This window comes from Corvus kubaryi, unplaced genomic scaffold (genome assembly GCF_017639235.1).
Source record: "Corvus kubaryi isolate FWS band 111438036 unplaced genomic scaffold, C.kubaryi_AGA036_p1.0 74, whole genome shotgun sequence".
NCBI classification, from domain to species: Eukaryota; Metazoa; Chordata; class Aves; order Passeriformes; family Corvidae; genus Corvus; species Corvus kubaryi.
Window position 1 is genome coordinate 7,018,478 of NW_024582061.1, and position 25,895 is coordinate 7,044,372.

A 25,895-nucleotide genomic window follows, 5' to 3' on the forward strand; every position below is an offset into this window, starting at 1 on the left:
GTGAGGGAGACTTCACACCCTCTCCGGGCAATCTGTGGAAGACGTTTTTCCTCCTGTCCAGGGGGAACTTCCTGGGATCAGTCCCTGCCCGTTCCTCTGGTGCCATTGCTGGGCCCCCCGGAGCAGAGCCTGGGCCCTGCTCGGAGCCCTCCCTGCACACAGGGACACCCAGGGCTGAGGGCCCCTCTCAGCTGGGGCTCCTCTCCAGGCTGAACAGCCCCAGCTCCCTCAGACTTTCCAGTCCCTAAATCATCTCCGCAGCCTCCGCTGGACCCGCTCCAGGAGCTCCACATCCCCCTTATCCTGAGGATGCCAGGACTGGACACGGGAGTGGCCGGATGCGGTCTCGAACCCGCGGTACCCCTCTTGGCAGCGGGAGGGAGGCGCCGGCGCTGCCGCAAGGGGCAGTGGAGCGCCGAGCGCATCGATCGCGGCCGTCCATCCGTGCATCGGTGCTCGGCTCCCTGGGCAGCGCCCGCCCAGCCCTGCCCGTCCCCCGCCATTTCGCACCGGGACGGGAAGGGAAGGGACGCGGAGCGGGAAGGGAAAGGAGAGGAAAGGAAGGGACGCGACGCGGCGCGGGCACGGCGGGTGCCGGGAGCTCCCGCGGCACCGCCAGCCAGGTACCGCCTATCCCCACCCTCCCGAGCCGGGGCGACCCTCTTCCTTCCTTCGTTCCCCGCTTTCCCTTCGAGGTGGGAAGCGCAGCCGGCGCCCCCTTCCTCCCCCGTCGCCGTTCCCCCTCCTGTCCCCCTTTCCCTCTCCTATCCCGTACCCCCGCTGCGCCCGCCGGCATCCCCCCGGAGCCGCATTCCCGGTCCTTCCCGGCGGGAGGGGACAGGTGGCCAACGCCCTGCGGGACCCGGCTCTCGCCCGAGACATCCCCTACCCCTCTACCCCTCCCTGAGCCCTCATGGATTTTTTTTTTTTTCCCCCTCACCCCTTCTCCCAGATCCTTAAACCCGGAAAGTTGGGGTGGCGCGGGCGCGGCGCTGGCGGGGGCAGAGGGAGCCGGGGCGGGGCGGGCGATGCCCCGGAGCCGCGGGGGTCCCGCAGGCACGGCTCGCCCGGCAACTAAAAATTAATAAAAGCCACCCTAAACTGTGTAGGGGAAGCCACCGGGGGAAGCCGTGCTCGCCCTGTCTCCCGTCCGGCCACGGGAGGCGCGTTCCCGGCTGTGAGCTTCATCCCGAGGGGCGCTGGGACGCCCCGGGAAACCCGGGCGGGCTCCGGGAGGCGCCGGGAGGAAGCAGCGGGGAGCTAAATCCCTGCACGGATTAATTCCCTGCACGAAATACTCTTTTGGCCTTTCCCGGAATTCAGTGCCTTTTAAATTTATTTAGTGTATTTTTTTTTTTTTTTTTACTCATTCGTGTTTTTTTAATCTCTGTGTGACCGCTGCCTGTCGGCCGAGTGCCCGCTCTACATTCCCTGTGTGTGTAATATTTGAGGAACAGCATTCCCTCATCCCATTTTGTCTTGTCTTGCAGGGAGGGAGCTGCTTCCCGGTAATAGTAGAGGATCCTGACGCTGAATGAGAAGGCACCGGCAGCATCCTCGTTAGTGGGAGCCCAGCTCTGCTTAATGTTGGTTTCTTTGTCATCAGGTCTGCTAAAAAATGACAGAGTATAAACTTGTGGTGGTTGGAGCTGGTGGTGTAGGCAAGAGCGCCTTGACAATACAGCTAATCCAGAACCACTTTGTGGATGAATATGACCCCACAATAGAGGTAAACACTTTCATCTCATACTTTTTGTGAGGGGAGATTATCAGTTAATAATGGTGCTTGTTTGCTTTTGGACACTTACCACAAGGACAAGGCTTTATAGTAAAAAGAGCTCAGAGATAATGGCCTGCATTGGAGGCAAAATTGCTGTGCTTCTTGATCTGGCTGTGGAACAACAGCTGCAGTAAAAAATTACTAGTTTTGAGCAATTAAAAGCGTGGTGTTAATTGCCATCAATCCTTGGGCAGTCTGGATGCGTGTGTTTAGGATCTCCATGATGAAGTATTTGCAAACTCACTTGAAAATGCATGGTGAAACTCTTCATAGCTTTGTGCAACCTCTTAAATTTGAGGTTTGTGACATTTTATTGAAAAATGTGACATTTTTCTTTTGAGTAGAAGGAAATCAGTGGTTGTGAAATGCCAGTCTTTCTTAGCTCCTATCGCTGGGATCTGTTTTACACAGTGAGAAATGTGACCTAGAATGTGAATGTGAATGAAGCAAAAATTGGGGCCTGTTTTGTTTTATTTTTTCTCTGTTTAAACACACCAGTGCATGCTTCCCTATCTAGAGAAAATGTTAGGAGATAGCTTCTGGAATGGATTCTTTGAAATACATGGCTCAGTACCTTAAAGTTTGAAATTGTATCTAAGCTTTAAAAGTTGTGCTGTTTTAAAGGTTTATAATGAGCAGGCAAGCTCTGCCTTCTAAATATAAGAAAAATACCGGTGTTGTCTGAAATCTCCTGTGGATCGTTGCATTTAATAACCTCAGACTCTATAAAAGGAGAAATGACACCATAACTTACCCCAGGTTTTTATGTTCCCAGCGCTGAAGCTCTGCATCTCATGACTTCATTTATATGTTTATCCAGCGAGGCACTTCCAGGCTCACTTGAAGGAATCACAGGGGTTTAAATCTGGGCTTAAAATGGAGACTTGGGAAGTGTGTAGGTAGTGATTTTCAGAGAGACACAAGCAAAAGGAGCCAGTGCCCTGAGGTGACAGAAATTTAGTGAGGGCCTGAGCCCAAACAGAGATGTGTTGAGGTTGTTTCACGTGCCTGTGTGTCGTCTTGTCTGTCTCTTGCATGGCCAAATAACATCTTGCTTGCAGAAGGTCTTGCAGACAAAACCTGTGCAGAAAACTGTGTTTGACTTCCACCAGCAGAGCAGCACTTTCAGTTACTAAGATAGGAAGTCTTACAACAGCAACCCCCAACACTCTTTAAAATCACACAAAACTTCCTAAGAGGAACAAGCCACTTGGGATTTTAGTTTTTCCTGCAAAAGGACCTTTGGAGGCTGTTGGTCTTTCGTGTTTGTTCATAATTACCTGGGCTTCTCTTAGGTTAGAGGTGTGTTCAGGTGCTGTAGAAAGTGCTGTGCAGGTCCATCTTATAAGTTGTCACTGTGTAAACAGTTTAGGAACACAGAAACTTAAATGCCAGTATTCCTGGAGCACTCGAAGGATTTTACTGTTCAGCCAGCTGACTGATTTGAAGGACAACAAATACATTTTTAATGTAAAACAATAAAATGGAAATTCAGTTCCTTATAGAATGAACCTAAAAATCCCAGAACTGTGTCTTTTATTCATGGAATCATAGACTGGTTTGGGTTGGAGGGGACCTTAAAGATCATCATGTTCCATGAGCAGGGACATCTTCCACTAAACCAGAGTGCTCCGAGCCCTGTCCAACCTGGCCTTGGACACTTCCAGGGATGGGGTAGCCACAAATTCAGTGGTCCAGAATCCATGTGTTCTTCTAAAAGAAAGACACCAAATTAATTCGTTGTGAAGCAGCTTAATAGGTTTTGCCAGGGTTCACAGCTGTCACATGCAGCAGCAATAATTTCTGCTACTCTTAGAAGTTCTTGTCTACTAGGTCCCCTTATCTTGTAAATTCTGAGACCTTGAGGATGGAAACTGTATCTTCATCCTCCTGGTCACTGGCCTTGTGTGTGCTCATATGTGGGTAAGCAATAATTCAGTTCAAACAAGGGCAGGCCGTGATTTGGAGTGGCAAAAAAAAAAAAAAAAAAAAAAAAAATTGGATTAAATGCTCCGGTTCATGCTTGGACAGAATCCCACTTGGTTGAGAAGGGTTGTGTGATGGTGCTTCCTGTGTAGGTGCAATTGTGATGCTGATCAGAGAACAATAGCTGTGGAGTGGGTTTTAGACAGTATGAGGAGATAAGGCTAAAATTGCCTTGACTGGTAAACAATTAGGATAATTCAGTAGTGTCACTACTGTTGTTTGTCTCTTACTACTGTTTCTTTCATTGCCATACTCCTTTTCCCTGAAGATAATCAAGCTAAATATGTTGGGGTAGACAGAGAAGAAGATAGTTTAGTGTTTCTTGTCCATGGTATATTTCATAACTACCCAGTTACTGAATAATTCTAAATATTTCCTGTGATTAACAGAATGAAACTCCACACTTGTAAAATTCTCATGTTGTGAAGACGTGATATGGAAAAAACACACTAATTACCTAATCACAGGTGCCTTTATGGTGTTAATTTTGCTGCTGGTTTTTTGGTGGAATAAACCTGGTGATTCAACAAATAACCTGGTTGGAAAATGTCAAGTTTCAGGGCCTGCTTGAGTGTTTTATTACTTAAATCCAAGCATAGCAGATGGCAGGGCAGGGAGAGGACTGAAAATGAATGTTTGGGTGGCTGCAGTTGTTCAGATCTCTATGCTTTATGTGTGTTTCACAGTCCAGTACTTTATTTGAAGTAGATGTCCGAGCAAGGATTTATAGCCAAGTAATTTTAAGTGCTTTATTTTAAATTAGATGTGCAGTAACCATTGTAAATCTGGCCTGAGCAGTTGGGGCAGTGCCCTCTACCGGCCGAGGCTGGGTAAATCTTACTTGTGATCACTTGGATTTCTGTCCTTTTTAGCTCTTTTACACTTTCAGGACATTTCAGCCCTAAATATGTGTCGTCTTTTAAACGTCCCGGAGAAGGAGCAGCTTTCCTAGCTGCTTGTCAGAGGTTTCAAAATTGGATTAGCCAAATCCCTCAGCTGATTTAGGAATACTGATATTTAAGTCTGTGTTCTTAAATGACCGGTGCCCTTGTGAAACAAGCACCAATATTTAGTAATCGCTTAGTTTCAGGAGCTGTGATGTTTTAACATTAAATCTCTGGTATAATAGACTTTTGTGGAGTAATAATTACTTGCCTAGATGGGATTTATTAAGCACTGGGTTGTTTGTTTTTTTTTTAGCTAAATTCCATATGTAGTGTAGAGCTGAGATTTCATATCACATTTTCTTATCAGTGCTTGTGAGCAAATGGAATTATTCCTCTGCTAACATAATTCTTGCTGTTTTCTCTGGCTTGCGAAGGGCCAATAAAAGCATATTAAGTGATCAGTGAAATTTTAAAAAATTACATAGATATGCTGAGTCTGTGTGCTGGGGAAAAACTGGAATTTCACATTTGAAGCTGGGTAGGAATTAGGAATTAATCTTCTAGTTTGCATTATTTCTAGTTTGCATTTTGTTTTTACTTATCAGTGACAAATGTGATTTCAGGTTTGATGTTTTGCAAGGGGGAGAGGAAAAAAGGCCGAAAATAAAAATATTTATTATTTCACTTGTCTGGAAATCATAAGCTTCAGTTTTCTCTCCCACATCTTTTTTCCTTCTGCCTCAAATCTCCTCACTAGGTAGTCACAAAGTTTTTCTCCCCAGAAGTGGCAAAGCAACTTAGCACCTCAGAATAGTAATTCTTGTATCTGTGCTGTGCTTTTTGCTGGTGCATCTTTGCTGCTGCTGCTAACATGGTAGGCAGTTCTTTTCTCTTAAAAATGATCTTCTTTGATGAAAATTACTTAAAGCTTTTTAGAGCTCGGTTGAGGGGAATTTCTTTCCCTTTGAAGTCCTTAGGATGGAAAGGAATAGTACAGGCTTTTCAAGAACTGCTTTTCATATTTTTGAACCGGCAGTCAAATTGCAAGAAGAGAAAATGAAATGTTTATAAATATGTCTGGTATAATGATAGAACTTCTGCTAAGTACTGTGATAAAGGTATCTTGGACATGGAGGATCTGCTCTTGAATAGAAGTGTTGGAATGAAGATACATCCTTAGGTTTTGGGGGTTTTTTGTAATTTTTTTTCCACTTTAAGCAGCAAGATAGAATATTAATTTTATTTTAAAACACATTGGAGCTTGTGTATTTCTCAGCTGTATCAATATTTAAACATGCCTTATAAGTTTCTAAAGTAACTTACCCACTTCTTACCTGAACACTGAATTTCCACTTCTGTGAAAGAAATAGTTCCAAAATCATATTGGATGCAAACTTTTATCTTTAAGATAAACAGTCAATATTGTTTTATCTGATATTGTGAGCCTGGATTTAAGAGTAAATGTGAGATTCCAGAGTTGGTTTAGTTTAGGATACTGATTCTATACAATTACCTCCTGCTTGTTTCTTAGCATAAGCAGCAGGAAAGAAGAGAGCCTTTTGTAAAATTACAAATTGATAGGAAGTGCCTAATAGTAGGTATACTGTGCCCTAAAATGGATGCAAGGGAAGGAAGGTTGTTCTGAATTCACCTTGCAGCTGGCTAAAATTGCAATTTTAATTCTTTAATTCCCTTCCCAGTAGCTTAGGTTCACTCCTGTATAGTGTCAGATAGAACAGAGCAGCAATGTTGGGTTAATCTCTAGCTAAGGAAGATGAAAGGTGATAGTAGGAGCTTGTGTTCATATCTGTTATTTGTTACAAGAGCTGCTTACTGGGAATAATTCATGGTGCTGGTTGATGACACCTTTCCCAAGCTCATTGCCATGGCTTTATTTCAAACACAGAGGTGTTCACAAAAGTTATTGGGCATGTAATGCTCACCTCCTTACTGCTAAAGCTGTGTACTCATAGAGGCCTAGCACCAAAATAGAGATGTAATACAGTCTGGCTGGTGGGACTCTGTACAGATTTTAGGCACTTGAGTCAGTGACCTGAAAGCTTTGATTCGATAGCATTGAAATAATTTGTTCTGACATCTCCATGAACCAACCCATCAGGGTTTTAATATGGCTCTGTTGGTCTGTCCTGGCTAAAAAGCTTGAATTTCAAATGTATCAGCTCAACTTTGATAACATAACAGATAGCATTATAAACACCTGCTCAGGCATACAACGCAGATTTCCTGTCCCAAATACTGAAGGCTTTTTATTCTTCTCTTCCTTCTCAGTGGCATAGATTTTTGGAGTTGTCTTACTTGTGTGTTCTTTCTGGCTTATTATTTTGTGTGTTCTTGTGGCAAAGAATGAGCGTAACTTGTAATTTTAAAAAAAGTTAGTAGATTGAGTAAGGTTAAGCATAGTCAAACCTTTTTAGTCATTCTTATTGCTAGTAAATAATTTGATTGTCTCCATATTTACTGATGTTCAAAACCTTACCTGTTTGTGGTTAACCAAGGTGTATTTTTTCCTAGGATTCCTACAGGAAGCAAGTAGTAATTGATGGAGAAACCTGTCTCTTGGATATTCTTGATACAGCAGGTCAAGAAGAATACAGTGCAATGAGGGACCAATATATGAGAACAGGGGAAGGCTTCCTGTGTGTGTTTGCCATAAACAATACAAAGTCTTTTGAAGATATTCACCATTATAGGTGTGTATATGAAGAGATAATCAACCAGCTCTTGTGTTAGGTGTGCAGGGGGCTTGTTCTTCCTCGGGATAATTTAGTGATCTCTCATGAAATAGGGAAAATCTGAAAATTAACAATACTGCAACTTATTTGTGCATCTGTTACCTGGAATTTTGGGTAATCTGAAAATGTCTCGCTCATAAATGAGGTGTAAACTAATGTGACTTAGTATTCCAAGTCAAGACTTACCCAAAGATAAATTCTGTCCATTCCATTGATAAAATTGTTTGCTAAGATGGAAAAACTGAAACTGTTGAGATTATACAGACAGTAATGTCAATTACTGGTTTTGTTAGGGACTGGAGGGGGAAGTGCCTGGGGAATGTTGTGAGAAGAGTAACCTGTGTGAGCCCTGAGGCCTGAGAAGGACAGACACACAACACCAGAGCTCCTAAATGACACTAGAAAGCAACCTCTTACTATTTTCTTCATAATATCTTTTTAAAAATAATTATTTAAGAATTCCAACTCATGCTTTCTTTGTCAAGTACACTAATCTAGAAATAGAAGCAGTTTCTGGTGATGACTATAGCAGATCATTTATAACTTGGTACCTTACTGTTATCCTGAATTCTCCCTGGGTATTCTATTAGAAGCCAATGCAATTCCCACCAAAGATCACTGAGTTAATCAGCATCAGCCTAAGGTTAGTCCCAAACACAAGTTAATCTATCCACAGTTAGGCATTTCTAATAATTAATAATATCACAGATGGGTTTCTTGTGGTTTTAGAGGAAGAAGGGAAAAAGGCAAGAAAGATGTTGGTGTAAGGAGAAGGAGGAGCACAGAGGTTTTTCTGAGGAATTTTTTTTAAAGAGTGTTGCAGGTTTGCATAAGAAGACCTTCACAGTTTATTTCAAAGAGTGTTGGGAGTTGAGTGCTGGAATTCCTTCTGTGCATTGGCAGACCTGTGGGTGACCTTCCAGGCTTGAAGCTGAACAATCATAAAGAGCTGGAAACAGTGTCTATATTAAGGAACACACTGCTAGATTATTTGGGAAGGCAAAAGTAATGAAATTAATGATTTTTATTCAAGATTCTTCACAAGTACATGTAACATCTTCCAAGATGCTTTCTAACTAGTGCTTGGAAGGATTTTCTTACCAAATTTCTCTCTGTAGAGAGCCAGACCAGTTGTCTTCAAAGTTTCAAACCCCCTGTCTAAATGCAGAATTTTTAGTGCTGTCTTTAGTTAAAGAACAAAATAAAATCACAGCTTCCCCCACAAAACCAAACCAAAATCAAGACAGCAGACAAAGAGCTTTTGGCAGTGTTTTGGCAAATTAATTTAATATTATGAGTGTTGAATATGAGAGGTAAGTAGTAAGATTCATACCAGAGCTTGTTAAGCTTATTCTGGTATTAGCTGCTAAAAAGTAAAAAAAAAAAATTTAAAAACCCCAGTGTAATGTCATTAACACCTGTAGTAGTTTGCAAAATACCAGGCTGTTGGTTGGTTGGTTTGTTTTTGTTTAGTAAGATGCTAAATTTGATGGTGACAGGATTGGTCAGTTTATTTTTTAGTGGCTTCCAACAGTGCATGTGCAGTAAATTAACATAAGGAATGATGTTGGACTCTGTTAATTGAATGTTTCAGCTGTTTTAAAGTCTATCATATAGACTTAATACTTGTTAAATGCAATCTTTTCTTTTTCTTTGTTTTTAGGGAACAAATAAAGAGAGTTAAAGACTCAGAAGATGTCCCAATGGTGCTAGTAGGAAACAAATGTGATTTGCCTTCCAGAACAGTAGACACAAAACAAGCTCAGGATTTAGCAAGAAGTTACGGAATTCCTTTCATTGAAACATCAGCAAAGACAAGACAGGTAAAGCTCAAAACCTCCCAGATGCAAAGGCAGAGCTCTCGCCTGAATTACCATAGTGTTAATTATTCCAGGCATTGACATTTGCTTGGTCATCTCAATGGATGCATTTCTGCAGATTGGAAATCTTTGGGGTGTCTCTTCTTTCTGTCAACTTGCTCGTAATTGGTAATTGTTTATTGATGAGTGATTGATTGGCTTCAACTGGGCAGACTCAGTGAGACCTGGCCTACTGTTGCTCTCCTCTGTCAGGTGGTTGCAGCATTCTCAACCTTGTGAGAGGTTTTAGTAGAATAAAAGCACTTCTGCTTAGAGGTGGAATGCTTTTTTTTCCCTCAGCAAGAGGATTAAACAGACAAGCAGCTAATTAGTTTCTTCTGGTTCAGGTGTTTTCATTAATAACAAAGCAATTTTTCCTTGAGGCATTGATTCTCTAATTAGGGGGGCATGCTTGATACGCCTAAGCAATTGGCCATAAGGCTCTTTCTGAAATTCCTGAATTAGTTGTTTGTGTAAAATGATACTTTCCTTAAGACTTTAGAGCTCACTGTTGGTTTATTGTAGCCCACTGGTCTTTCAGTGCTTCTCTGGGGGTGTGTGAGGACTCAGATGACAGAGTGGCACATCTGAGCTTTCAGGAGAAGAGCAACTCTACAAATAGAGGTGGAACTGGCTCAGTACTTCTGGAAGAAAGCAATCTTTTAAAAAATGCTGGTTGGTGGTTTCTCTTTAAAGAGCAAAGATTTTACTGTCATTACAAATTAGATCAGGCCTGAGTGGCTTCTACTCTGCATAATCAGAAGTGTTATGTGCAGGTTGTGAATCAGGAGTTCAGGGGATAAATAAGGGCAGAATGCTGCAGTTTGAGTAACTGCTCAGAATTTTGAAAGAGATCCAGCTACATCACTTGGCAGAATTTCCTCATAGCTTTGTAAGGCATTTTTGGATCTGAGAAATGAATATTTTGTTAGTGCAAATTTGCTCCACCCACCCAAATTTTTGACAAGTTGAAACCTGGGCTAATTAGTAAAACTTCACACAGCAATGCTAACTTCTGGCAACAAAGAAAGTCTCTGTTAGGTAGGATTAAAAAAACCAAAGCAGAATTACCAAACTTGAACGACTGAGAATAAATTAGGCCACACGAGTGCCCTGAAGAAGGGGGCATATAAGTGGACTGAATAGTGACAGCAGCTTTGTTTGGAAGGTGCTGTATTAGTGGCTGTCATGGAGATGGGAGAGTGAAAAAATAACTGAAATTACATTTACGGTTTGAAATAATAGAAGTGTTGTACTAACATTTAGATTTTACTTTGTTCAGTCTGTCTTACAGAGCATCAGGCTTTGTTGGGGAAATACTCCTTTTGCATAGCTATTTCAATTAAAAGGAATATTTTAAAATAAAGATGCCCAATAGACTGCTTAGAATCTGTTTCTAAACCTGGATTCTAAAAGTTGGCACCACTAGGGATGGCTGCTGATTCTTTCCCAGTGCTGTTCAGAGCATGTTGTGCTATGAATTTCCTTCCTATGATGCCGTATAAATAAAGTATTTTTGAGAAGCAAAAAGGGGCATTGGAGAAAGAACTGGAATTTAACTATAGCAAGAGGAACTAAATATTAGTGTATGTGATTGTACATACATGAGCATGTATGTGCATAGAATGATTTTTCAGCCACACTGTCATATATATAAATATATATATACACACACACTTTCTTTAAAAGTAATTTTAAGTTAGGGAATTCAAACCATTTTGTGAGCTGCATATGGCCCATGGGCTATAGTTTTATTATCTCTTTGTCTAAAAGTCAATATAGGAATAAAACTCTGGTCCTCTCTGTCCTCATGGAGAACTTCCAAGTATGAACAGATGCAGCTAGTGGTCTTCTGGAGTCTGTGGGAAGTCTGCCATGAATGTTGAGAAGTAAGGACCTTCTTTTCCATTCCTGTCCTCACCTTCCACCACATGGAAACATCATCACTAACGCCCTGCTGAAAAGCACCATTTTCTTGCCTCTGCCCTTTCCTGTGCCCAGTTCTGCTGGAGCTCAGAGGGAATCAGGAATGTTTCTGTAGAAGGAAACAGGGAAGGTGGAAATGGGAAGTAGTTGTCAGAGTAGACTTTTTTGATTTCCAAGACACTTTTTTAAGAGGATGGCATTGCATGCTCATGCAGGATGATGTCTTAGTTCAACTAAGTTTTTAAGATTTCCAAAAATTCAAAGGCAAGGACAGAAAAGAGAAGAATATTGAAATGGAGTACAGAAATAGGTTGTTCTAAAGGTTAGTGTGTTTGGGTTTTGACTGAGAAAAAAGATGCAAACTTTAACTCGCTGCAGGAAGATTGTGTTTTAAGCCAAATCCTTCTGTGAATTTTCATACAAATCATTGAATTCTTCAGTGAAACCTTGCCTTAGTGGACCCTACAACTTCGGTATAAGGCTACAGATTACTACTATTTTTAATTAGACCACTGACTGAAATTAATATCATGTAATTTATGAAAAACAGTGATAATCCTGTTTCTGAATGTAAACAAGTGGCAGTGCTGGTGGTTTCGTAAGGCCATGCAGTTACTCATCCTTTCACAATCCCTGTGGAGAAGGGAATGAATGGCTTGGGTTTATTTTAATTGCTGCTTTTGCTTTTCTCTGTTTGACATAAGCTTTATATTCAAGTTCTTCCCTGTCTATGAGCATGTAGCTCCCAATATTATCAATAATATCAATGAGAGATGAGGGACAAACTTGATTTATCCCCACCAAGGCTGCATCCCCCATTCTTTACTGGGCTTCCCTTTGCCTGGAAGTTACACAGGGTAAGGCCAAACCACCCCAGTGTGGTATGACTGTATGGCTTTGTTTCCCTTGGAACATTGCAGCTTTCCTTCTGGTATTGGATTCACAGGAAAAGCAGATAAATGGGCATTATTGCAAGCACAGTAAAGGATTTCCCAAAGTTTGAGGTCTCATTATTGAGAATATATGCTTAAACACACTTTTAAAGTGTGGAATGAAGAAGTTGACCTAAATCACCAGGATGCTGTTAAAAAAGCATTTTGGTTATTTCAGCTGTCTGATGTGCAGTGGGTTAGGCCCCAACCTTGTGATGAAAGTAAGTTGAGAACCTGTGCCTGGTCTGGTGAAGTAACTGGGGCAGTATTTACAGAAATTCATTGCTAGATCTCAGTTAAAATTCACGGCTAACTGATAACTTAGTTTGCTTTTTTAGGGGTTGTCATATCTGTTTAATGATACTGTATCACTCCAAGCCATTTTTAATCCAGTTCTTGCATACAGGTTTCATGTTAAAGCCTTGTTTTCAGTTAGTTGGTCAGACTTTACACTGGGGGTTTTTTCATGTCACTTGTCTGTTATAAGGTAGAAGTTTTCTGGAACAGCTTAGTCCTCCCCCAAGGACAAAACTCCAAGGAAAGAAAGTTTTGGTTGCTTTTAGGAGATTGGCTGTGATGAAGTGTTTAAGGATGGACACAGAACAATTTTGAGTTGTCAAGGCTAACGTTCATAAGGTTCCTTTAATGCTCCAGAAGTGGAACTTGTGAAAATTCCTGTTTGGGATACTTCGTGTTTGAAACAGCCTTTCTTTGCACATAGTCATATTTTAAATGGAGTGTTTGGCTGTCATTCAGGAGGCAAAGGCACCTCAAAAACATTGCTTCAATGTCCTGAGTTCCTTGGGCTGTTTAGATTTTGAAGTTTTTAATAACTGCCAAAGGTATTTTTGCTTCCAGCTCTGACAGCTAAAAGAACTGGTTAATCCCATGTTACATATATGGTCATTGCTTATTGAAGGAAAAAATACTAGAGAGTCTTAAATTGGTATTAAAAAGACTTAAGTTTATAGGATTGGCATCTGGCTCTTCAAAATGTCACTTTGTGCTAATGATATAAGCAAATATGTGTCTGTACAGATTTTCTTTCAGAATAATCTCTTTCAGCAGGGTTCATAAGACTATTCTTGGTGGTGGCAGTAACAGCAATTTCTTTTCTCGTTCTGTTTCTCTCCATCTCTCTGCATTGCTAAAGCAAATTACAGCTCCTGCTGGTGATGGGAAAGTTGGCAATAAATGTTGACTCAAGAATTGTTACCTATTTTTCACGTGAAAGCTCCATAATCAAATTACATCTTTCTACTGCAAAACAGTAGATGTGCAAAAATGTTGATTCTTGTACAGCCTGTACTTTGGCACATAGCAGCTGATCAATGTTTGCTGTTTCCACTTAAGAAAGAAACTTCCATTCCTTCCAGAAAAACATGGAAGTATGAGCTTTACTTGGATTTTGCCTGTTTTTAGTGGCTTTCTTTACATTTTGCAACCTGTCAGACCTGGAATGTAAGACTTGGCCGTACTTTCCTACATCCTAGGAGGGCACATTATGTATATACAGGGAAATACAATCCAAGAAATAAATCTAATTAATTTAATCTTCAAATTGAAGAGTCTGTAGTTCAGAAGAACCCTCAGATAAGCAGCAGTGTGTTAAAAATGAGTGTTTAATGTGATAAGCTGTGGCACAGGTAATTCAAAATGGCTCAGTAACTGTGGCAGTAAATGGTGGCTGGTTTTTGTTATTCAGTGCATAATATGAAGATGAATTGGAGAGAAAATTTATGGAAAATCTGCCAAATAAAAGCCCAGACTGTCCACTGGTAGTAATAAGTTTTGGCGGTTAAGTGGTTGTGCTGCTTACCACAATCATCAGTCAGTTCTGGTTTTGTTTTCAAATGATGAGTTGGTATTAAATTCACAACCCTGTTGATCTGATTGAGGAGACAAGTACTGAGATTGATAGTAAGGCAGAGGAGAGATTTGCTCTCCCCTTAAAAAGCTGCAGTAGAACATTTTTCATCTTGTTCTAGTAAGAACATCCTCATAGATTGATTTAAATTCTTAAATTTATGCAGAGATGCACTAATTTTGAAATATTATAACTTAGAGCTGTTGCTGTATCTCTTTATATTGTATTTCGTTAAAGATGTCTTCAGTCTCCATATATTTATTTTTTTTAATGCTTGTGGTGTCATATCCAAGTGGCCTAAATGCAGATCTGCAGAAAAATAAGGTGTGAGACCAGAGAAGTAAAACATGTAGCTCTGTGTCATCCCTGGAACACCTGAGGAGCGTTTCTGCAGCAGATTAAAATTGGAGCAGCAGAACTTCACATACAGTTTGCATTTAATTATTGTTATGGGACCCTCGAGGTTGCTGAGTGTGGCCCAGAGGAACAGATCAGGTGTGTCTTGTTGATGTAACCAAGCTCTTAAAGATGATAATAATGAACATTTGCTGACATGGCTCACCTATCACTTTGACTAAATTTAATAGCATAGTGCTTGCTTTTTAAAGTAAGTAGCTTTAAAAACAACACTGCCCCAAATTTAGTAGTTTTGAAAATTTTATTTCTTTATGACCACTTACAAAATCACCTGGAGGGACTTTTAAATACTTTGTTAGCTTGATCCACGGATTTTTGCAAAGTTCCCCTTCTTATCTAAAGAACAGAACATAAAGGAGCTTGCTTTTCTTTGCCCAGACAGTAACATGTTCTCACTTTGGCTCAAAACTGCAAGTGGGTGGTTTAACTATGTGTGTTTATAAGCACCCCCCAGTTCACAATCTAATAAGGTTTTGTGCCTCCTGAATACATCCATGCGCACAGAAATGTGGGAATAGATTAAGTAACACAAGCAGTATCGTTTTCAGCAATGGAAGAAAAGAAGTCTTACTCTTTTTTTGGCCCAGTGTTACCATGCAAAGAAGAAAAGCAGGGCTTGAAGCGTAGATATTCACAATAATTGGTAATCAATAAATGTTGAATTAAGCTTGAATTAAGAAGTATTTATCAAGCAGCAGATGAGCAAGCTCAGCATTTTAAATACATAAATGAAGCTCCATATACTTCTCTCAAGTAAAGCTCATAATTTCAGTGGTTTTGTTGTGGTTTTTTCCCCTTCCATGGGTGTCCCACTTTGTCTCAATCATTAACAAGGTGATTTTTAAGGAGTTGTGTTTTACAATGCAGAGAGTGGAGGATGCTTTTTATACATTGGTGCGAGAGATCCGACAGTACAGAGTGAAAAAAATCAGCAAAGAAGAAAAGACTCCAGGGTGCGTGAAAATTAAAAAATGCCTTGTAATGTGACAGGGTAAGTTTGTAATGTAACAGGGTAAGTGTTGCAAATCACTTGCCAAATAAAACTGATTGAGGGTGTCTTGCCAATCAGACTTTTTGTGGCTAATCAATGACATAATTGCAGATATAAAACTAATCACATTTCAGTGTCCTGAATATGGATTTGCTTTGTTTCATGGGGTTTTGATAAATGGATCAACAAGAAGTCATTACTGCATATTGAATTCTCCAGTTGGGAAATGGAGGCACTGTTCTGAGTGGGAAGAAGTTAGGAGGAAGGAGTTTTATTAGGAATATATTGCAGATGCTGTTGAAGTGAATATTGGCTGAATCTTCAGGCTGATGAACTGAGGGGAGAAGTTTATGACATTTGTAGTCCTCCTCAGATGCAAAAATAGGAGGTTCCTAATCCAGCAAAACAGTGTTTGGCTGGTGTACAGGATTTTTTAATTCTCAGGTCCTTCCTTATGCCATGCTGGTTTTTTGTTCTTCCCCAGCTTAAAAACTTTACCCTTACCATTTCTAGAAAGCTATTAGGGTTTTTTTTTGTCAACCGTAATGCTACGAGTGATCCAGATTTGGACAAAGTAAGGTTTCACCTTTTTTTGAGAGCCTTTACAAGAGGTGGGGGTTAAGCAACAGTGAAGGAACACTGGAGGAGAGAGGGGACTAAACCAAAACCAACAAGAAAGCACCAGAAAAGCCCAATACTCAAATTCTCATAAAATGATTTTTTTATCTATATATTTCACTGTAAGAAAAAAGGAAGGAGGTGAGGACAGAAGAAACTGATACGGAAGAAGTGCTTGTCTAAATTACTTCCAGGGCTTTTTGAACAAACCATTGGAGCAGCTCCTTGCAGTTATTCCTATCCCATTAATTCTTCACCTCTTACTGCACCAGTGCAGACAGTGGGTTGTTACTCATTACATACTTGTCCAACTGGAGGATGACCTGAAATATCCATTGTGTAAAAGAAAAACTGTTCATTTTTCAAGGTGTGTGTGTGTACTTCAGAGTATGTGGCAGAGAAATAGTAGAATTTGGGTGGTATCCTCCAGAGATTGTCACATTTTGGGAATGTTCCTTTCAGTGAGGGAGTTTTATTTTTCTTTCTGGGGGAGAAATTTTGATTCATAGCAGTTTTTACTAGATCTGCTCAGGCTTATTAGTCTCAGCTTTTAAGTGATGAATGACTGCTCAGAGGTAATTATTTAGTTTGGATTTTTTTCTAAAGAAACTGGTGGAGTTCCCATCCCTGGAGATGTTCAGGAAATGACTGGATGTGGCACTTAATGCCGTGACTTAGTTGACACGGTGGTGATCAGTCAGAGTTTGGACTTGATGCTCTTGGAAGTCTTTTCCAACCTTAATTATATGATTCAATCACTTTGTGATGCTCTTTGCATCACAGGTTTCCTGCAGGAAACTGGAAACTTCAGTCACGAACCTCCCCAGTCTTGCATCCAAGTATCACTAAAATTGATGCCATCAAAACACCTTCTTTTATCATTCCCCTTGCTATCAAAAACAACAAAGAGAAGCTGGGCAAGATGACTTTTGATGAGAGCAATAGGAATTAAATTGCTTAAGCCCTGTAGCCTTCTGGAAACCAACTTTGGAGTTACTTGGTGTGTTACTGATGTAACCATACCACAAAGTAGAATTTATTCTTTTTATACTGGGACTTGAAAGATCCTAAGTTCTGTCTGCTTTCCCTTCCTGTCGGGAGAATGAGAATAGGGTGGTGGGAATTGTGGTTTTCAGTGGAAGGATTTTTTTTTTGCAGATTGTAAGGTTCTTTTTTATGTCTCAGTGAACACATGCTTGCTTTCTACCAGCTTCCTGCTTTCTTTCTGGTGATGTCCAAGAAAAGTATTTTTTGGGAGTTTTGCACCTTGTTTTTTTTCTTCCCGTGAGGGAAGTCTGTTGTCAGCAGTGGATATTATTGAGTTTTGGATGTTTGTTGTTTTCTTTTTTTCCCTGCACCCTATTTGCAACGTAGTCTTGGATCAAAGGCTCTAGAACTTCAGGAGTCCACTTAGGGAAGGAATCATTTGTCTTTATCCCCTAGTGAATTCTACATGGTATTGATAAGCATTTCAGCAACTTTGTATTTAGGGAGTTACGCTGGAGGAAGCATATTCCAAAATTAGTATGGCACAGCTGTAGTTCAGTAGTGATTTGAGTGGAATGAGACGTCTGACATTTAAACCAGCCTGGCTTGTATTACTTTCCAGTCAGTAAAAAAATGTATTATTTCAGTCTGATGTGTAGTAGGTGGCTAAGGAGAGCAGCACCTGATGGTGGGAGCCTTACAGCTGGGATTTTAGACTTCAAAAATATTCATTGTAACACAGATTGCAATGATAGTATTCTGTGAATAATCAAGTTGGATGGTTCAGAGTATTTTTCTCCCTCTTGGAATATTGTTTATCTTCTTGTTGCCAGTGGATGCCTTCTTAAGTTATATTAATCTTGCACAAGGAAACTGAAAACTTCAACTACCCAGACTGCCATGAACTGCTGATGCTTTCCGAGAGTTTAATTCCTTTGGCTGTTACACAGTAAAGCAGAAGGAACAGAACATCTTTTGCTCCCTTTGTAATTTCCAGCTAGCAGGGAGAAATTTCCAAAACTCCATGTGAAATCCTCAGAAGAACTCTTTTTGTGAAAGCACCAGATTTTTTAAATAAAAAGCACACCACAAGCAGACATCTAGGTAATGTAATTCAGGTTGAGCTGGGTTAATAGGGAAAAGTTTGAATTAGAAAAGTTCTATATTTGAATTTAAAAATGCCTAAATTCTTGAGTCAAAGTGCAGTTTGTCAGTTTCCCTCCATAGTACTACAGAGGTGTAAAGATAACTTCTGTTCCTCCTGACTGATACATGTGTGTATGTATATATGCATTATACATTAAAAAAATATTAAAAAGAACTCCTACAATTTAGAACCTGTTTAATGGTTATTTTTCGGGCTGGGATTTTAAGGAATTCCAAATTCCTTTTGAATTTGGTGTTTGTTATTGCCAGCCAGGTTTGTTGCCCTGTCTCATGCATGCTTGTGGTCACGCAGGGACATCTCCAGACTTCTGTAAAGCCGTGGGACCACGTGGGGCTCCAAAAGCAAACTTGTAGCCAGGAGCAGGCTGTTTCTGTGGGATCAGTTCTGCTGTTTCTGTTCCCTCCGCCCTTTGGAAGAACAAGGCCCAGGAGCAAGGCCTGCCAGTGCACCTTTAGTGAGGCTCGGGGGTTTAGTTCTGAGCCTGCACAGGGAATTGTGAGTTTCTAATCTGAGCCTGGATTTAAAGCTCTCGTTCAGTGCATTTTAACTTCCCCCAAAGGCTTGCACACAATAAGTGCATTGTCAGAGGGAGGAAGGTCAGCTGCCTGCAGTCCCTTCCTACTGAAAGCTGACTGGAAAGGTTGGCAGCCTTTGATCTCACAGTATTGATGCCTTCAGGGACCTTCTGGAGGCAGAGTATCCACTACTCACATTTAAAATTTAATGGGCAGGCTGAAAAGTGAAAGACCTCCCCTTTACCTTGTGTTCTCCACTTGTAACTCACAAATGGTCTAAGCACAGTTTTGTATGTCATGTTCTATTAATGACCTGAATTGAAGACAAATTGTGGCAGGACCAAACATAATCAATAATTAGTGAGGCTTGGTCTGCAGAGGTGTCAATGCAAGGATGAAAGCCAAGTCAGTTCTGTAACCTGGTCTAGCAAGAAGTGTCCCTGCCCACAGCAGGGGATTGGAAGGAGATGATCTTTAACATCCCTTCCTACCCAAACCATTCTATGATTCTATGTTGCAACGTGCTGCATTTAAAAGATCATCCTCTTACTAGGTAGACTAAAAATGTCAGCCTTGATTGGGACATCATGTGTTTAAAGTTTCATTATAGTATCTGGGTATTACTTTAAGTTATTTTCTCTGCATTTATTTTAAAACAAGTTTAATGAGGGAGGGTTGCTCGTTTGAAGACTTAAATTGCAGCTTTTAAGTGTGTCTCATTTGAAGGCACCAACTGAAAGCCAGTTCTGAAAGGTGGTTCTATAAGGCAGTGTGAACGGTATTGTAGAAGAACATTGGGCAGGGGTTGTTCTTATATGGTTCTTGTGTTTTAGGAATGAAACTGTTGTTTTGTCTGTTCTGATAGATTCTTAGTGCTGTCCTCCTCCTTCTTAATACTGAAACCTGCAGTGGAATCATGAAATGTTGCTACTTCTATACCATTTCCCTACTTGAACATTGCTAAATATTCGCTTTGTGCATTAATGCTGAAGCTGTTAGCAAAATACACTAGTTCTCTCTAAAGTAATACCAAGTATTTTTAATTTTCCATAAACTAATGAGTGACATGACCTTTTTGCAGAAATAAGGCTATTCTCCCACTAGGCATGCTGCATCAATTTTATATTGGTCAATAATGCCTCCAAATGTAGAACAAGTTGTTTGCAAGGTCTTGGAATATGCAAAAATGTGCTATTTATATTGGGAGATACACTGCCAAGGGCTTTGAACATCAGTTGTGTGTAAATGTTTTATGAACTTGAAGGTTTTAGGTACATTTAACTGTACTGAGTGCTGCTTTTTAAGTGACGCTATTTCACACCTCCCTGTTGTTTGGACTTTGCATATTAAGTTTCATCACCACTTGGAGTTTGGCTGAAACAGTAATGAATTCGATTATTTTGGCTTTTTGTTTTTTTCAGAGTTCACTTTCAGTTCTTTACTGAAATAGGCACAGAGGAGGAAATGCAGAGTCTCATTTTTTTGGCAACTTGAAGGAAAACTTGTGTGGCTGAATTTCTAGTGATGCATTTGGCTGCTTTGATACAGTAACGTTTCTCATCTATCTAAAAAATATAAGGAGTAAGGCAGCAAAGAATCAAGAAAATTTTCATCTTAATGATTTTATAACTGCCTGTACTCAAATTATTAAATGTAAAGGTATACTGACAACATGGGCACTTTAGTGGGATTTGAAGCAACCTGAGAGCAAGGCCATAAATTGTTTCACATAAGTAAGTTGTAACAAAGTACATTGTACAACATTGTACTTGGTAGTGGTCCTTATCAGGCTTGTGGATATGCTGGTCTCTTTTGATCAGAGTTAATTTTGGTCAGCTGTAATTACCCCTGAAAATAATGAAACGCTACTCAGTGTGAACAAACTTCAGCTTTTGTGTCTGTAGCTTAAGTCTTGGAGCCATGGAGATTTTAAGTGACTATATAGCACCAGAGAGAATGTGTTCCAAGTGTCCTTATCTTTCAAAGTTGACTAGAATGATTTATCAAATAACTTATCATTGGGACATGGGATTGATTTGATTGATTTGCATGTGTAAAGATTATAAAACTGTGGTGCGATTAATACACCAGTGTGCCTGAGAAATGATCTGAATATGTGGATTAGCCATATTATGTCTTTGGTATTGAATTATTGGTACAAATATTAGAATTCACATTCCAGAGCTGCATATAGATAGTTAAAGCATAAATAAAGATAGTTATTAATGCCTCACAACTTCTCTGTGAGGGTGGTGAGCCCTGGCACAGGTTGCCCAGAGAAGCTGTGGCTGCCCCATCCCTGGCAGTGCCCAAGGCCAGGCTGGATGGGGCTCTGAGCAAGCTGGAGCAGTGGAAAGCATTGGGATTGGAACTGGAGGACCTCTAAGGTTCCTTCCACCCCAGGCCATTCTATGATTCTATGATTCTATGATAATATATACTTACAACCTAATTGTGAGGTATTATTGCCTAAATACACACTCTGTATGTGATACTTTACTAGCTTGAGGTGGGGCAAGGTGTGCTCTTGGAGACAGAGAAGAGGGCAGCACACACTTTCTTACCTTCCTTCCCACATCAGCAATGGCATTTCACCCATGGGGCACCTGTGTGTAACCTGCAGGATGCCCTAAGCCCAGTTTAGGAACAGCTGAGTAATAGGGCAGTGGGTGTCAGCTCCTGCTGGCACCAAAGCAGTTCCCTCAGGTGGTTGTGTCAGTGCTGCTCAGAATTCCAGAGAGGAACAGGATTAATCCTGCAGCCAGTATTCATTGTTCAAAGGATGGCAGGTAGGCAGCAAAATGTGCTGATGGAGCCCCTCCTCACGTGGCCAGGGAAGGACACAGGCAGTACCTCAGCCAGCCTCTGAGTCTGAACCTGATCCTAATTTGTATCTTTCTGTATCTTTTCAGGGTGTTGATGATGCCTTCTACACATTAGTTCGAGAAATCAGAAAACACAAAGAGAAGATGAGCAAAGATGGTAAAAAGAAGAAAAAGAAGACAAAGACAAAGTGTATAATTATGTAAATACAATTTATCCTTATTCTTAAGAAGTACTGAAGTAATTTTGTACATTACACTAAATTATTAGCATTTGTTTTAGCATTACTTTACTTTCTGCTTCATGATCCTGTTAGCTTTACCTGAATGCTTGTTTTAAATGACAGTGGAAACTTCATTCCTCTTAAAGTGCCAGTATTCTTCGACTGTTGGTTCTTGAACTAGCAATGCCTGTGAAAATTAAAAAAAAAAAAAAAAGGAACAAAAAACCAAAACAAACAAAAAAAACCCCACACAAAAAACCTGAGAACTGTCTTAGGACTCTTTGGTGCATGCACAGTTGCTAACTTCCTATTTTTCTTACTGATTGTGAACTTCTGTTCTGTGTGCAAAGCAAACAAATGATTCTCTACACATTTTAACATCCCCTCTAAATTTTTGGGTTTATAAATTTGGTTGGGAAAAAGGACTAGTTAGCAAAAGAAACTTTCATTTCAGCCTTTCCTTAATTTTAGACTGATTGCAATAGAGAGAGACCAGAAGCCTTTATAGTCTTCCTGTAGATTTTGCTTCTAGGCATCTAGTCTTGTAGCATTTCAGATCAACTTTAATGAATGTAAAGAGAAAACTTTCAAAAAAAAAATTCACTGCAATTTGTCATGGTCGCTCCTTAAATACTCTATTTTTTCTATAAAAAATTAAAAAAAAAAAAAAGAAAAAAATTTAAAGTACAACAATGCACACCTGGCAATGGAAAAAGTAAAAGTTCTAATTAGGTTGATTTGCTATTGTTAATGCATTGCTTTAAGAGCTTCACTGACTTTTTGTGTCTGAAGAGCAAGGTGAAATCCCTCTGTGTCAAAGCTTTGAGTAGATTTGTGCAGGGTCAGGATTTCACCCTGAGTGTCCCTAGGAAATACTAGAATGCCTTAACAGAGAAGTTGATTCAAATTCTTAGGTTAATTCATACATGGACCCAGAATTTACCGTAAGAATTAAATCAGAATCAATCCTAAAATACATAGTGGAGTAAAACCATCCTTTTTCTTTTTTTACCCCAAAGAGTGGCATAAAATATTTCCAGATGCCCATTTTTCAAAATAGGGGAGAAATTTTAAATTCTAGCAACATCAAATGAGTGAATGAACAAGTTGAATTTAGCTGCTTCATGCAAATAATTTGGAAATCCACTATGCCATGGAAATGGTGTGGAATTTGCACAATCTGTCAGCATAGAACATGGTTTCCAGAGTCAGTGTTGTTTGTGTGATGTCTGTGAAGTACTGATTCAATGGTTGGTGAGTGGCATTCCAGTGTCTAGACTGTCATGAAGCTACACCAAGAGTTTAATGTTGTCTTTCTCTGTGATTAAGTTCTCTTGTGATTTTTGTTCTTCCCTTCCCACTCCCCCCCACCTTTTTTTTTTTTCTGATTGGAATTAATGCAGGATTTTTGCAGGAGCTTTTCCTTTTTGGTACTGCAGTAGCCTAGATATCCACTAAAGTATGAGCCAGTAGTTGCAGTGTTTCCAAAAGTTCCTGGTGTTTCCCTGTAAATGTGGAGTTGTTTGTTTCAGGAGAACTTTGGTCCCTGAAGGTGCACTTCTTCACAGGAGCTGACTCAGCTGCAGAGTGACACTGGAAGGTGTGACTCTGGTGTCCCCAAAAAATAGAACACAAGACATTGAAGTAGGATAGTTCAGGACACTGGAAAACTTGGAACAGGGAATAGCAGCATTGCCCTAACCTGAGGTATTCCATGGAAATTTTACACAGGTATGTAAAAATTGCACTGTGTAACTTGGACCATTTCTGTAAAACGTATTACTTTGCTTCTACAAAAAAAATATCAGAGTGACTGTTGTAGGTGGAGAGCTGCAAAGCTGGCAGGGAACACGGAGTGTCTGGATTGCTCCATGTTCTTTAATTTCATTGTGTCTGGGAGAAATCAGGCCTTTCCCTGCCTGTGCCTCCCCATTCCCATCCTTCACCAAAATCCAGTCCCCTCCACTCCTCTCAGCTTCAACATGAAATGTAGTTATGAAATACTCTGAAAAACAGTAACAGGAGAACTGAATTTATACTGTCAGGACCAATAAGGAGTAAGAACAGATTCTTAATGTCACAAAATATTTCAGAGCTTCCAAGGTTAAAAGGTGTTGGAGACAGTTATTTGCACATTTTATACACTCTTGATTATACATGAAGAACGTAGCAAAAGTGGGCTGTAAGCCTTGAGCAAATGGAAGTAATTTTAAGGTTACTTTAATTTTGGTAACTGAGTCACACTGCATGTCAAATTAGGGCTGGTCTAAAATGCTGATGTTAATTTAACTAAAAGCTGTTCAGGAGAATTTGTAGCTGAAATGTCTCATTCATCAAAGTGGATTTATATAGCTCTACTATAAAGCTATATATGAACCAGTGTTGGGTCTTTTCAGCGGAAGTGAGCTGTAGCTGCCAGTCTAATTTAGTACAAAATCCATTTAGATTAGCCCTTATTTACTTGAAAAAAAACCCCAACCCAACCCCATCCTTGCCACTGTTGTGCAGTTTTGTCTTCCTGTTTGTTGAGATTGGTGAAGCATGTTGGATTGCAGCTTGCACAAGTTGCTCCATCATCACTGCCCTGCCCTGTTTGAGATGCTTCCACAGAACATCCCTGGGTGCTGTGTGTCCTGAGAGCAGCTCCTGAGCGAGCTTCGGAGTCACTGCCCACGTCACCACGTCAGACTGCCATGTGTCAGGGAGTAACACCTTCTTGCAGTAGCTTTATGTAACTCTGCTAAAAACCTGGATCGTTGGTTTGCTCCAGAAGGAATTATTCTGACCAGCTTCATTGCCCTGAAAAGTTTTTGCTAATTTTTTGCTGTGTGGGCTTTGTTACAGTAACAGGATAATGGGTAAATACTGACACACACAATCTTCTGCTCTTGTCTAGACTGAAGCAATACAATTATTATCTTCGAAGACCATCAAACTGTAAAACAAATCATTGTGTCTCAAGTTTACATAAAGCTACATAGATGGTAAATCTTTCCTAACATTTCTTTATTCCACTGTCTTGTGTTTTCATGTTGAAAATACTTCTGCTTTTTCCTCTTGAGTGCCAACTTCTTACTAGAATGACTTCTTAATGTAATATGTTTACCTGGAATGTATTTTAACTATTTTTGTATAGTGTAAACTGAAACATGCACATTTTGTACATTGTGCTTTATTTGATGTGGAACATATGCAGTGTGATCCAGTTTTTCCATAATTTGGTTGTGTGACCTAGGAATGTTGGTCATGCCAGACATTAAGTTAAAAAACGGGAAAAAAAAAAAAAGACCACTGTTTGTTTTAAAATTTTTAATGTTTTTAGGAGTATGTGCTGTGAGGTGATCTGGAATTTGTCATTTTTTTGTCAAACTGTACTGCTCCTATTTATTGTAATGTAATAAAAAATAGTTATTGTGAGCGTCTGTCCCAGTGTCCTTCTCCTCCGCAAGAATTTCAGGTAACAGAGCATCCCACGAATTTTGTGTGCTTGGCAGTTGCTCTCCATTCTTTCCTGTACTTCTGCTGGTGCTGCCTGTCACAGAGCTGCTGTCCTTGCCCCCCTTGGTGTCCCTGTCTCTGAGAGGGGCAGCTGCTCAGAGCAGGTGGAAGTGTACAGGAGCTCAGTTGATGAGGAAGGAATTTTTCTTATCAGTGTGGTGGTAGAAACTGGAGCACGTGCATTTCATCACAAGGTACTGTACTCTGCCATCACTTCTTAAATTCTGTCCTAGAATTCTGTGAGGGTGGTGCTGCATCCCCCCCTCCCTCCTCCTCAGGCCTCTGTGATCTCAGAAATGCTCATCAGGCCTCAGCCTTAACAAGCAGCACTTGGGCTGAGCTCCTCTGGAGCTCATCAGGAACAGTTCCCAGGAATTGGTGCTGTCTGAGGAGCTCCTGCTTTGTAACCAACAGCCCTGGAAACTTATTTTGCCTGCCTGAAGAACACCCCCAGTGGAACAGCATTTTTGCTTTTGAAATTTCAAAGGAAGTTACCGACCTGGATTGTGGTCAGGATGGAAAATGGCTGTGCCTAAACCCACCTCTCTTGTGACCCTATAAAGAGTGCCTGAGTGAGGGCCTCAGAGCTCTCCTGGACTGCAGTGGGCAGTGATCAGAAGTCTCCCTCTGTGTGGGGCCTCTCAGAGCCAGTGAACTCTTGTTTG

The 25,895-nt window shown here is 40.4% G+C and overlaps 1 protein-coding gene across 3 annotated transcripts; it reads left to right on the forward strand.

Annotated features, from left to right (window-relative positions):
- The first annotated feature begins 465 nt into the window (after positions 1–465).
- On the forward strand, positions 466–25,149 carry KRAS (KRAS proto-oncogene, GTPase). Of its 3 annotated transcripts, none has more exons than XM_042050525.1 (5): positions 466–623; positions 1,607–1,729; positions 7,186–7,364; positions 9,070–9,229; positions 15,275–21,675. In XM_042050525.1, the coding sequence occupies exons 2-5, from the start codon at positions 1,619–1,621 to the stop codon at positions 15,392–15,394; spliced, it is 570 nt and encodes a 189-aa protein (XP_041906459.1). In that variant the 5' UTR covers positions 466–623; positions 1,607–1,618; the 3' UTR covers positions 15,395–21,675. The 3 variants fall into 3 exon arrangements, with proteins under 3 accessions (XP_041906459.1, XP_041906458.1, XP_041906460.1); XM_042050524.1 differs by having other exon boundaries at positions 467–623; positions 1,491–1,729; XM_042050526.1 differs by having other exon boundaries at positions 478–623; positions 1,491–1,729; positions 21,599–25,149.
- Positions 25,150–25,895: the final 746 nt, after the last annotated feature.